Source organism: Filicampus tigris, chromosome 1 (genome assembly GCF_054856515.1).
Source record: "Filicampus tigris isolate MCC_2025a chromosome 1, RoL_Ftig_1.0, whole genome shotgun sequence".
NCBI lineage: Eukaryota > Metazoa > Chordata > Actinopteri > Syngnathiformes > Syngnathidae > Filicampus > Filicampus tigris.
Genome location: NC_141217.1, coordinates 21,339,251 through 21,353,776, shown reverse-complemented (window position 1 = coordinate 21,353,776; position 14,526 = coordinate 21,339,251). Strand labels below are relative to the sequence as shown.

General features: G+C 40.7%; 1 protein-coding gene across 2 annotated transcripts in view; it reads right to left on the bottom strand.

Annotated features, from left to right (window-relative positions):
- Nucleotides 1-14,526, bottom strand: part of itga5 (integrin, alpha 5 (fibronectin receptor, alpha polypeptide)) — a 48,860-nt gene that overhangs the window by 24,914 nt on the left and 9,420 nt on the right. For both annotated transcript variants that reach the window (XM_086026262.1, XM_086026272.1), the window contains exons 2-10: nt 8,329-8,459; nt 2,580-2,680; nt 1,752-1,875; nt 1,303-1,364; nt 1,171-1,216; nt 942-1,067; nt 820-864; nt 630-673; nt 458-514 (exon numbers count right to left, since the gene is read on the bottom strand). In XM_086026262.1, the coding sequence (XP_085882388.1) occupies nt 458-514; nt 630-673; nt 820-864; nt 942-1,067; nt 1,171-1,216; nt 1,303-1,364; nt 1,752-1,875; nt 2,580-2,680; nt 8,329-8,459 (736 nt within the window). The remainder of the gene's footprint in view (nt 1-457; nt 515-629; nt 674-819; nt 865-941; nt 1,068-1,170; nt 1,217-1,302; nt 1,365-1,751; nt 1,876-2,579; nt 2,681-8,328; nt 8,460-14,526) is intronic.

The window sequence follows — 14,526 nt, the reverse complement described above, 5'->3', positions numbered from 1 at the left end:
TAATATAATTGTGCTATATACACAATGTCTAAACACAATAAACGCCACCTGCTATTTCTGTCACTGTAACCAAGCACTTACACTTTGTTTTTCATTGACAGGTAATTGTCAATTTGGGTGATTTCGAGGTTAAAAAAAAACAAAAAAAACATTGACTTATTTTTTTAAAAAGGTGGGATGACTGTGAAAATGATTGGATTTTAAAATAAAGGAATGAATGTCCAATGCATTCATACTGTACATGCAAACTAGCTGGATCTAAACTAATCCATCTGCTTCTCAAGCCCCCTAAATGTATTCAAAATGCCCATCCATACTGGAAATCGTACTATAATCAGATGAAAATAGAGGAAATGCTTTTGCCAACACCGGTTTCATTAATCAGCTCTTGGCAGCACTATTAAATCCAAATCAAAATCATCAAAATAATGAAGGTGGTTTGACCATTCTGACTCACCTGCTCGCCTGTGTAGTTAATCATTGTCTTCAAGTCAGTTCCATTAAGAATGGACACCTGCAAAACAGCAGACAAAGATGCTCTCCTAACACGGCTTTATAAAAGTGTTATCGCTACATTTTCACTTTATATTTTATAGCATTCATTTTAAAATACAGACAGACTTTCTTACCAAACCATAAAGCATGACTCCTTTTGGAACGCCGGCCACAAAATCTGAGGGAAATAAAGTAGAGATTTACAGAAAGAAGAAATCTAGCAAAATGCATCCAGGTCCAAAATCATACATGGCTGGCTTAGCTGTATATGGCTGTATTTGTCGCCAACAACTAGCTTTGCAGTAAACATTTAACTGACTTTACCTTCAACTTGATCGCCACTGAACTCCCCCACAGCGATAGAGTAACCTTTGTGGGGCATAAAAATCAAATTTAAATTTCATGGAAAACTAATAAACGAGGGAGGGAGGGCAGATTCGGCTTACCTTGGTAGCTGTCATCATGTTTAGCCTGGACCTGTTTTGTCTGGATCTGACCATCCACAGACTGCATAAAGTAGCCCGGGTAATAGGCCTTAATGATGTCCTCTTTATCTGCGGAGATCACCTGACCTAAGGTATGAGCAAAGATGAAAAGCAGTTCTCTACATTATTCTTTATTTTTATTGTTTTTACTAAGACAGCAGCGTTGTGTTGGATGATGTGTCAGTCATACCCTGCCAGAAGTAGCTGCCCGGCCCACCCAACACCACTCGGCCGTCCTGAAAGATTTTTTTATTTTTTTAATTAGGCGTTCCTACTCTGACAGAGGAAGTGGACAAACTCTGGTCCTAAATGGGGTCGTTACCGTGGTGAAGTCTGCGCTGAATCCTCCTTGACAGTAGCCTTGTCCTGCCTCATCGCTGATTTCTATACGACAGGGCCGTCATAATATGAAGAATCAAGATAATACATCAAAAATGAAATATAGTCAACAATAATACAACACTTGTGTATTTGCTTCTGATATCTTAACGTTTACGGAAACTGTATACTGTATATGATTGATATCAGGTTTGGGTTACTTTGTACCCATAGGTAGATTTACTTTGAGGATTTAGTTAGGCGCCCTTTCATAAACAACCCCAATAAAAAAATGGATAAATAAATCCTAGATAAAAGCAGAAACAACGATAGTAACGCTAATACTGATGCGGCTATATGTGTTATACATTTTTAAAAATATCATAACTGACTTTGGGTGAGGAGCGGTGTGTGATGATATTCTTGTTAAGCTAAGATGTAGTTGACAGTCACCTGTTCTACAGGGAGCATACTCCACAAATTTGGTGAAATTCTGAACAGAGAGATAGCAAGTCCCAGTGGCGTCAGACCGCGGTATGTCCTTTTCTGTCCGCCACGAGTAGAGAGGTGCGCAGGCCTGAGACAAATGAGGGAAGAGAGAATGATGGGGTCAGTATGGAAGAGATGGGGTGGTGGACACGTTTTTTTTTTTTGTTAGGTGGGAGATGTTTTTCCAGTTGCTACAACAGTGATCTAAGAGGGGGACGCCAGTACATCTGGAGCAGGGTAACCAGTGACCACAAAACCCAACCCATGTCATGACCCTTGCTGGACCAAATGACGAGTGGCTCGCTGATGATGTCACTGGGTATGGGGGAAGTGACATTTCTCTGCGATGTGTTGGATATGGAAATGAGAAGTAGAGTTTGACAACAGTTGACTGAGTTTACACCATATGGTCCAAACAATTACAGTACATATCATGTGGTGGTTGAACGGAATGTTCCACTCGAAAATTTGATGGGGATGCAAGTGAAAGCAGTTTGGGGAACTTGACTACATTCACTTTATACCAGCCAGTGCCGTAGCTATGTAAGCTACTGCAATATTTCTTATTTTTATATTAGTTTGGAACCAATTCATGGCCCATGTCAAAGACATGAACAAAAGAACTACATGACCAATGGCAGTAAAATCGTCCACAGTTATTTCATATAATTGATGGTAATGCAGACATATTGGCATGCTAACTTTATCAGCCTGAGGAACCTCACTGCATTCACTTTTCACCACATGTGTTTAGTTGTATGACGAGCTCATTTACTGCCAGGGTAAACTTACCAGAATCGTGTCGCCGTGGGAACGCACAGTTGCGCCGAACCATTGGTGCGACTTGAACTCGATCTGATGTGCAGTGTCGTTGATAAAGACAACTCGAGCCCCTGTGACAGACACACACTTCATTGACACCAAGACCACAGTAAGTGTAGTTTTAGAACAAAATATGAAAATGAAAAAAAATAATGATGATTTGACACAACAATTCTCAGCTTTTTGGTTTATCTCAGGTTGTAACCATAGTTAGCGAGGTAGTACTCCTTCATACGTTGAAGTTAGCAAAGAGTCAAAAGCTGACCGCGCATCAAGCAATGTGATCTTTCTTCACGCCAAGTGAATTAGGACATGACAAAGATGACAATACAGAAGATCATAATATTTGTTTAACAGCCAGCCAGCCAGCAACAATAAATAATTATGAAGACGGTGACAGTCCAACAGGCCGATGTGCGTCATCCAAAGTAGCTAACCGAGTTTGGACAGGACTGTCCGAGTTTAACCTCTACGACCCTTGGCCGTGTTTGACCACCTGGCCACTGATCTGCCACTTCGACACTCCACCAGCAAGCAAGCGAGAGATGACAGATGGTGGCCGGAGTCAGGTTTAAACTTTGCAAAGTCACTGGCAGGCAGACACTGCATCTGCACTGCAGCCACAAAGCAATGCAAACAAAATCGATTAGGAAGGGAAGAACGCATTTTTGAGAACTGACTCTCAAGCTGCTGATCTAGGAACCACTTACCGGTAGTCTCAAACCCTTTAAAGACGTCGGGACCTAAGGCGTGTTGATGATCGTCACAACGCGTGTGGATGTGAGCAAAACATGTTGTCAACCAACTCACCTACCCAAAAGTGGAGTTCTTTTCCATCCTCTTTGTGGAACAGACTTATGTCCAAGCAAAACAATCACTCTTTGGACCGAAGCCCTCACAGCAACATGGTCATCATTCTTTGTTTCGACACACTTTTGCCTCAAGCTCTCCGTTTTTCCACGTCCAGTTCAGTTCTATGTCCGTTCCAACTATATGCACAATTCCGTTTCCTACGCAGCTTTTTTCCCCAGAGAATCCCTACCGTAAACCTTAAGCAAAACAGCAATATTCATTTAATATCCCATCTGCAGCTTTTTTCTCATGCCTGCCCAAGTGTTTAGGCTTCCTGAGGTGAGTCAAAGCACTTCAGTCATAGAGGCAATTATAAAACAGGAGCAAGGCTTCAAAAGGCTCCTCGCAAGTATGTTACTTCAGCTAAAATCAACGTGCCGTATCAACTTTAAGAACACCCCGGCATATTTTCATAACTCACAGGTGTCGACAAGGAGAGTCATTGGCTGCTGCAAGGTTGTGTAGATTTAGCTCCTATTACTAAGGCAACCAGCAACGTGTACTAGAGGAGGCACTCTTGCCTTTCAAGTTCTGAGCGGTTTTGAGGACAAAAAGTTAACCTGTAGACTAATAATGAAAATCCCTTCACATAATATCTGTTGATGCGCACAAAAACACGAATATATATATATATATATATATATATATATATATATATATATATATATATATATATATATATATATATATATATATATATATATGGTATATATAGTACATATAGCATATATAGTACATATAGTATATATGTATAATATAATATTTATAAAAAAAATTCTGATCTCTGATATGAACTTTCAAGTTTGGTTTAGTGCTACGTTCCTCAAGAATATATACTGTAGAATAAATAAATATTGTACCTTTCATCCACTTAGCGACAGCACTGACATGACAATGGGCTTTGTTAAAACACCAATATTAGCATGTCGCATGCAAGCATACAGTTTGTTGTCAGTCACATGTACCCAAAATATCATACTTTGCCGTTGAGTTTGGTATCAGTGGTCCACTAGGTGTCAGCATTGCATATATCAGGGTGTTAATACACACAAAACACGACGTTATCATTTTTTTCTGACATAAACACAAGAGATTTCCAAGTCCAGTTTAGTCATCTTCCCGCAAATGTACAGTACGGATTATCAAGCGTGTGCTGTTGTACCTCCAGTCCACTTATCAATTGATTTGCTGACACCGAAGAATAGGGCTGTGCAATCAATCGAAATTCAATTACAATTACGATTATTACACTCCACAATTACAAAATTAGCATATTGTAAAAAACGATTTCATTCATATCCAACGTTCGTTTACACAATGAAATCATAAACATTTTTTTTGTTTTATAGTAACTAATTGTATCAATGTTGTTTGGTCCATCAAGAATTTATTTACAATTGTTTGTCTTTATATTTTTTACGTTTAAACATCTTGTTCCATAGCAAAAAAATAAATGATCATTTGAATAATTGTGATTTCAATTATTACGAAAATAATCATGATTAATATTGTTTTCATAATCGAGCAGCCCTACCGAAGAAGCGCATCAGCATAATTTGTTTTCTCTGACATGAAACTACAATGGTAATACTTATGCAATATATATTGTCTAAGTGATCCTTGAAATTGCATCCAAGGGGAAATAAAGATATCGAGATATTTGTGATGACTCATGACTTGTGATAAAGCATCATTGAAATGGGAACCAAATGTGATTGATTTTCTATTTAGAATGGACCTAACAGCCAAAGATGTAAATGCTGTGGCTTGCCTAATGGATTTGAGCTCATTACTGACATTACTCACAGAAGGGACACATTAATGTATCACCGTTACCGAACATGAAGGGAGGAAGGGGGAGGTGAGAGATGCTTATGTTTTGAATTGTGGGGCTGAATGACTTTTATAGATGCCTTAAATTTCATCGGGCTATTTCAAGGCAAGCAAGAGCTAATGTCACTGTAGCCAGCAATGAAAAGTTCTGTTTGTCTTGATGCGAAAAGCTGAAGTCACGTGGAGCACTATCAAATGAAATGGGTCCAGATTACTAAGGGAGATAGCGGGGAAACTGCCTCGTCATTCACAACATGACATGTGACTGGAGAGCCCTTCTGCGGGGGGTGGCGGGGCTGCATAGTGCCAAACCTAGCCTCTCCCGGGACAGGACCTGCTGTGTGGGGGTGTGCAGTGTGCGCACAGACCAGCTCGTAGCCATTAGGCGGGTGTGTAGTCTTTGACTGTGAGTGTGTTTGTGTGTCTGTGGGTTAGAAGACAAATGGTCAAATTCACTCATCACATGCCCTGTGTTTAGAGGGGGCTGCTCCCCCTTTCCTTCCTCCTTTCCTCCCATCCTGAATGGGATATTCTCGCAGCCTCCTTGATGCCCTCGCCCTCCACTCCTCCCCACCCATCCATAGTCAGGCTCTTATCTCAATGGTAGAGGAAGTGGATGGGAGAGGGGCCACTTTGACCCAATTACTTTGACTAATTAAGAGGGTTGGTGGCCTGTGGGTCAGAGCTCAAACTCACCAAGCGTTTGGATACCAACACTAAAGTAGACATTCAAAAAATGTTAGAGCACTTTTTTTAGTCAGGGTATTTTTGCATTAGGATTGGGCATGAGAATCAATTCATCATCATTAAGAATGCTGTTGAAATGATTACTGATTGTGTCTTGAAGCAACATTGGAGGTGAAATGGCATGTAGTACTCGGCCACAACCAGCAGAGGTGCTGTTGATTCAGATATCGGACATACTGTAGCGCTTCATCCACATATAACAACTCCCCAGTGCGACACTGGTATCAAAACGAGAGTTCAGAACATTCAGAAAAAAATTGTCCCATCCCGTTTAAAATCATTTTAAAGGGAATTTTTTTCCAAAATATGTTCTATGCAGGCCCACTAGTTGAAACAAGGCATTCTGATTAATACTGTGTTTGCGGAATATAGGTTAAGCAGCAAATTGCACCCCCTTTAAGCCATTTCAGGGGGCACGGTACATTGCTGTATGCTGAGTATAAGTTAACGAATAGACAAGAATTCAGTAGTTCCACTTTTTCTGACTCTAAGACCAAAAATTGTGCACCTGCCAAAACGACATCACTTTTAACCGTCCTCTTGAAGGAGTCAATCATCCTAAACGATGACTAGGAGCACCCGCCGTCGGATTTCTGTATCACCTCTTGGATTGTTGAAGCTGGCACGCAAGACGCGATCACAGCTACAGTAAAAGAATTGCAACAGTAAATGTCATCCATGCAACAGCTGCTTGGCGCAGAGTCGCGTGCAGATGTTTTCAGAATTCCTCCACTGGAGCGCATCTCTGCATGTCAGAACGAGCTCAGGTCACGGTAACAAGCGCCTTCAACCTCAGATTGTGCCTGCGGGGAGGGTCGACTCGCCTTCGCCATTAGACCTTGCAATGACATCACTCACGATGGCCGGCGGCCATATGCCATGGATGTCCAACACATTTAACACAGGAGGAAAAAACGGCGCAAAAAGTCTCGAGAGCCAACAAAGGAGTGTCATTAAATGGTCTTGTGAAACACTTACTGGAATATTACGCCGACTGTTCACAACAGACCATAAAGTCTAGCTGAACTGTGGTACTCAGACTTAAACTGCGAAGGAGATTGTGTTCCCTTTGACTGGTCCTGTCTTCACTTTACTCTGTTGTCAGTGAAAGAAAAAAGCCTACCCGGTCTTCTATCAACCGCCCAAAAGAGAAGTCCATTCATTAAATCACCTTGTGTCATCCCTTTAGCTCACCTGCAGGCCGTTTGTCAAGATTCCCGGTATCATGTTCACCTGTCCTGCAAACACGGCTTTGTCTCTTATTTGTTGATTCATTTCTTATCTCTCGAAAGCTCCCCCAAACATAAACTGGAGGAAGGAAGGAAAGAGCATCCTTCAAAAGCCTTTCCTCAACAACCAATTAGCCTTTTCCAGACATAAACAGGACAAAAATTGCTTGTTTCTTATTCAGGAAGTGACATAACCGATTAGGGTCCAGTGGAGTGGAAAAAAATGACGCCCGACCACGACCTGGCGCAGAAGAAAAGACTCCACAAGCCAGCTCAAATCTACACAAAGGCAGGTCAATTCTAGTTAGAGGTCAGTCCAACCCAGCATCTTTGATTCAATGTCCCCAAAAATAGATAAGGTGCCTTGTTTAACATAGAATAATAATCATTGGAAGTTGTTTTGTTTGTTATCTTTTTAAAAATTGTGACTGGTAAGTTTGGGTCTGTTAAATCTCCCAAGCACGGCTACAATCAAACAAAATTAGAAAGGCGACCAAATAAATCTGCAACTTACATTTTGCTCTTGTACGATTATGAATCCAACGTTAGGCGGCGCACTCATCTGGTGTAAACACAGCCCTAATGGGTAAATTATTTAGCCATCGTTTTTCTATCGCGCTCATCCTCAGAGTTGTAGGAAAGCTGGAGCCTATGTTTGTATTTCAGTTGGATTATAGTAATTACATGATTTACAATTCCAGATTTTGTTGGGCTAATCCAAATAGTCGGATTTGCCATATAAGCATTATGACTTTTACTACGTACTATGTTTATTCCTATTCCCGGTGTACATCTTTAACTCATTCACTGCCAGACATTTTCAGACCCTCTTTTACCCTAACATTTGAAAAAAATTGAAAAAATATAAATAGATTCCTGGGATTGAATGGCTGCACTGTGAAAAGACAAGTAAATTTGTCAATGTCAGTGAATGAGTTTTCAAATTAAAAAATAAATAAATAAAAGTAATGTAAATATGACCTATTCTGCTTTTCTCTGATACATTTAACCCTAAAATAGTTGTCAAAGTAAACATGCATGTCAGTCATGAAACTTACCTTCTGTGTCAAACTCGATGGTGCGACAATCGGATTGGCCGAGGCTCCACGGACAGTAGGAGACGGAGCCTCCCTCAACAATGTCGATTTGCTTCGTGTGAGCCTTTGGAGCGCCCACCACCACACTGGCGCTAAACAGGACACAGGACAAGGAAATCAATTAAACGGTAAAAGTTTACGACCACACAGCATCTTTATAACCTTGACCTTAAAGCTCTACGCTTCATAGATTTTGAGGTTTTATTTGGAACTCTAGATAGAAAAGACAGGCAGGTATTACATGTTTGTAAATGTATAGACGTTAAGACAGTAATGAATATAGTACAATAACAATGTTGGTAAGTATGATGATAAATATGGTGCATATAATATAATATCACACATAATAGTGCTTGTGGGACACCCACATTAGTGAGCAAACAAGATTCCTTAGCCAACAGAATACAATTGAACTTTGTCATTGTTGCAGAAGAGTTGCAGCTCACAGTTTTAACAGCTATATCAATTTACTAGAGCAAAACATGAAAACTTACTGTATATACAGAAAGTTGTAGAATGTTAGCGGGAATGGGTTTGGAGACCACAAGACTGATGCGGTTGGTTTTCGAGACAATATGGTTGCCATGGTTTGTAAAAACAATTTTCTATTTCTGTTGGAATATCAAGCATTACAGTTCACTATTTTGTAAACAAACTAAGCAGACGCGTTTCATCACTCCCTGTGGCCGCTGTGGCTCCCAAACGCGATGCTCCCTGACTCATATACTGGTTCGTGTGAAATCAAACTCACAAGAGGAAACCATTACACCCAGTTGGGAAGAGTGGACAGGGGGAAAAAAGGGACGGACGGGCTAAGTGGAGTCATGCTCTTGTTTCCACAGCTGTGACATCAGCACACTTGCATGAATGAAAGGCTACAAGACTAGCAAACACTTTTTTGGGGCATTCTCTAATCTAATTTGTAGCACGTGCTCTGACAGGATATCGACGAATGGCCTAAACAACAGACGGTTAACTTCGAGTGCACCATCAAATATTGTCATTAACTCATTGACGAATTTGTTTGTCTTTTCACAGTCCAGCCACTCAATCCCAGGAATTTATTTATCCATCCATCCATCCATCCATTATCCAATCCGATTATCCTCACAAGGGTCGCGGGCGTGCTGGAGCCTATCCCAGCTGTCTTGGGGCAGTAGGCGGGGGACACCCTGAACCGTTTGCCAGCCAATCGCAGGGCACACAGACACAAACAAACATTCGCACTCACAATCACACCTAGCGTCAAATTACAGTGTCCAATTAACCTACCAAGCATTTTTGGGGGAATGTGGGAGGAAACTGGAGTACCCGGAGAAAACCTGGGTTGACCACCGTGCCGCCCGGAATTTATTCATATTTTTTTCAAACGTTAGGGTAAAAGAGTGTCTGAAAATGTCTGGCAGTGAATGAGTTAAAACACAACACGAGTGAGCAGAGAACAAGCCCGACTCATGAATACACTTTGTAATGTATGCTACACGCAGGGCAACTGGACCGTAACATTTCCGACCCTGGGTTGGTCTGTGCCTGACTCCCTATAGGGACAGGCCTGTGATCAACTCTGGAGAAAATTAATCATTGGAGTTCATTTTTAAGTATTATTTTCTGTGTCTGTGAAAACAGACGGCTTCTGGCAGGTGAGAGTGAGTTAACGGATGTCTGCGTGGAAGTAGTTCGACTACCCATAGATGATGTGACAATGTTATCCTTCGTTAGACAGCAAACTAGTTGTAACTGAATCAACAGCACCTTTGCCTGGTTGCAACCACATATTGCACTCCATTGTTTTTCCTTAATGACTTAAAAACGTGATTTTGTTGTTAAATTAGCAGGCTACTTTCTGATTTATGCAGCAAGCCGGAAGATATTAAGATTAGGAACTTAATTTGTGAACGCGAACGGTTATTCGCCTCGACCGATGACCAGTCCAGGGTGTAACCTGCCTCCCCCACAGTCAACTCTCGAGCTCTGACCCTGAACAGCACAAGAGGTAGAAATTGGACGGATGGACTACACCATTTGCTTTCTGATGACTCTTCCATTGTACAAAGTTACTGAAATGACACAAAGTGAAACAAATGTTCCGCAATTTGCATTTTTATAAATTATTGCACCGACATTTAACAGGTTGTTTTTGTTCAACGCGTGCATACGTTTTATACAAATCCAGTTAGGAACTTTTTGCGTGAACCTGCAAGCAAATAAATAAATAAAATACCACTCACACTTTGTGTAATGAATGTCTACAGGTCACTAGAAGATGGTCTTTTGAGTAGAATTAGGATGTTCACGTAGGAAGCAAATCCCTCCACTTTCCGCAGCCATTACCTCAATGTGGACCCACTTGACCTGACAAGCATCACCAACGTAGAAGTGGTTAAAGCTGGCAAGAGAGCGCTGAGGGCAGACAGTTTTGAGAGACCTCCACAACAGGAAAAGTGCACTCTTTCCTGCCCCCAATCTTCTACACACGTGCGCCAGCATTTACATTTTTTGACGAAACGTAGCATCCTGGGCCCCCTGGAGGCTTCCTCTTCATGCAACAGTGACCTCGTAATCTGGGCAGATCAATCCCGATGGGGAACCTCTGTCTTTGTCATATTATGGAGTTTAAAGTCACACTTTTTAAAAAGAGCCAGAAGGAAACCCACCAGTCAAAGGAACGCAGTGCTATTATTTATGATGACCTCAGCACCTGTGCAATAATCTACTTCACAGGCACTTCCTGGAGGGCGACTTTTTTGTCATCCAAACTCACACGGCAAAATGCAAGCAGTCCGTATAAATTCAAATCACGCACATCTGTTCAAGGTTTGTTGGAGACTGCAACTGGAGAAGAAGACCACCGCTAAGGCCGAAAAATCCAACACTGGATGAGCACCAAATTGGAAAGCCTTCATAGATACCCACCTCATGCATATTCTTGCATTTTTAAAACTAAAGAAATAAATGTGTTCATTATCCAATCATTTAACCGCAAACTAAAGCAACAAAAGGAAAGTGAAAGACCAACGTGGCGTTGATCTTGTGACCCAAGCATAACGATGTCGATCACGTGACGCCAGCGTAGCAACTCCGTTCGTCCACAGATTTACGTACATTTTAGGTCCACGCCACATTTTCCTTTTTCATATTCCAGAGTTGGATGAGGCACACCAGCAAGCAGCATGCCTGCTCGGTTTGGTAAACTATAACGAGACATGCAAGAATAAGCATTTAAAACTAAATATAAACAGGTTTAATAGATTGATTTTCTTCGGGGCACTACCTGCAGTTGTTGCACCATTTAATAACTACCGGTAATTAAAAAAAAAAAAAAAAAATTAAAAAGAAGTGAATAAAAATCTTGGATTCATATGAACACCCAAATTGTAAAGCAGGTTTCCTGCTAATCCAGATACCTAACAAAAAGACAATTAATTAAAATGAATACACATTACCAGTTGTCTTTTTGAGCAGCAAGGCAGCATACTTTAAGTTTATAGTATAACCACTTTGATGATGTCATCTGTTATTCCGCTGTACATGGAAAAGGCAGGAATAAATTGTAGAAGCAGCACCTTTTGTCAACTTAGCAAACTTGCTGAGCGGTTTTTCCCAATAGGAAGAACACCAGAAGGAGCGAGCAGCTTTAATCAGCAAGTCGGATATTACAAAGGAATTTCACACAGGGGTCCAAGCGGCCGTTAGGACAACGTGATAGACATCTAAAAGTACTTTACGGTACATGAGGATTTAACATTTAATGACTTGTTATCTTCTTGGGATCAGAATAGCTTTTAGGGTGTTCCCACGCCTTTCCTTCAATTATCTATTGTTGTCAACAAGTAGAGCTTTGGTATGATTAGCATTTAATGCAGCTCTGTCTGCATCACAAATTCCTTTGGTGCAAGTGAGGGGCGTCGCCACACTTGCTGAGCCATGCAAATATGCGGCACCCACCGGGGGCCAGTGACCTGACCCGCGGCCGTTCCAATGCTCACCAGTGAACGAGGCAGGTCTAGACCAAAAGTCGGGATCACACTTTTATCTCAGCGTCTCAGCATCATGGCTGCGTCCCCAGGACAACCATCAAGATAAAAACAAATACAAATTTATTTCGCCCAGGTTTGTAAAGACAATTCCTGTGCACACTGAGCCAAAAAGCTTACAGACAACAGTACTTGCAAGGACAGTAGTTGGTGTTTTAGTTGTGTAACAATTGGCGCACACTAAAGCAGTACTATCGAGGAAGAGTAACAAACATTTAAAACCCTTTGAGAGAAAAAAAAATGCTTCCGGTACTGAAAACTGGAGTAGAACGTAAATTAACAGCTAACTGCACTTCTGACTTTTATAACACCCATGTGACACTGAGTCAATTAAAAGACCTACGTATTTGCATTTAATGACCAGAATAACTGACAGTTCCACTTTCTGGCACCTAGAGTAGAGGCACAATGAAAAATGAGATGGCTGAGCTAGACACAATGCAGTGAGTTGATTGACAAAGGTTACTCGCTTCCAGAATGGGCAAAACACAAAAATCAAAGGTTGTTCTCCTCTTGTAATACTGAGAACACATCAAAAAGAAAGCTGTCATCCATTGTTGACTGTGTGGCCTCTGTCAGTTAAATTAATTAGCAAATGACACTGTGTCGACACGCTAGCTAGCATGTAATGTCTTTTATGTAGCCCCCCCCCCACACACGCACACAGGCAACACATGAGGAGTTGCCCTTAGAAAACTGTGGTGAACTGAAGTGGACCATGGCATTGCCTCACTCCTCCAAAAAATATAATTGTCTCCCACCCAGCTGGGAAGCTGACATCACTCTAACCATAGAGTGAAGAGAAGAAGAAAACACATTAGTGCCAGTTGCATTCATAAGCTCTCGGTGAGCAATCGTGCTCAAACAACGGATAGATCCATGCTGACGAGGAAGCGCATTTTAGTCTCTTACCACAAGCTGCCTAATGCAAAGTAACTTCTAAGCCATAAGACTCCAGTACTACCATATGTCACTGAAAAGATTGCGTCACAAAGTCATGGTAGACGGTTTTGTTTTGGGTTAAATCGTATGACAGTTATGATAACGTTAAAATTACATACAGTATGTGAGGCACGTGCATGACAAGAAACACATTAGACCATCGGTAATTAAGGATATTAAAATTCTACATAATGCTTTGTTGTTTAGAACTTCTGAATGATCTAGGAGAGTGCGCACTGTGGCAATCATTTTTTTATCTCACCTTGACGTATGTTTTTTTTTTTTAGTTCAGTTACATAGTTTTAATTTGTTCTTAGAGCAGGTTTGTTGTTTTTTAGTCGTTTTTATTTTTGGAAAATGATTCGATTTAATTTAGGTTTTATTAGTTTTAGTATTAGTATTAGTTTTTTTTTTAAATATATATTGAGTTTTTTTATTGAGTGTAAAAAAATGTCACAAAGTATAGTGTAATAAAGTAAACTACACTTCTAAATTGACTGTTTGACATTCCTTGTTCTGTACGGATGTACAGCAATACCAAAATAAAAACATTTGAAATGAACCCCGAAAGCTCATGTAGTATGATCTTAATTAACGAAAACAAAGGACATTTTCGCTATAATTGTAGTTAGTTTATAAATGTAAGCTATAGTTTCAGTTAGTTATCCTTTTTTTTAAAGCACTCGGGTTTTTATATTATTTCGTTAACAAAAATGTTTTTTCAATTTTAGTTTCAGTTATTTGTTAGTTTTCGCTAACAATAACCATGCTAACAATTGGTGTGGGCCTCTACAGGTGTGCTGGAACAAGTTTTAATTGCAATCTTATGCAGGATGGGCACATAACTGCACATCAAATTGACATCATAGTCAATAGATTTTACGCAGCTGCTGGCGACCCGAAGATTAACATAGCCGTGGATTTATTTTCTGTAACTCATCACAAAACCATTTTTCCACCACTTTTACACCTGTTGCCAATTGCATGAACAATCCGTTAAAGTGAGTGAACATGCTATTTATGATCTTACAAAAAAGGTGCCAATCTCAGTAAATAACGCCCAACACGCCCGCCAAGAGCACCCGTAATGTGTCGCTACAAACAATTTACCGCTTGCTATTTGGGAGAATTTGCTAAATCAGCGATCACGCAGCATTCCGGAGCAGATTGTGTTCCACTGTAG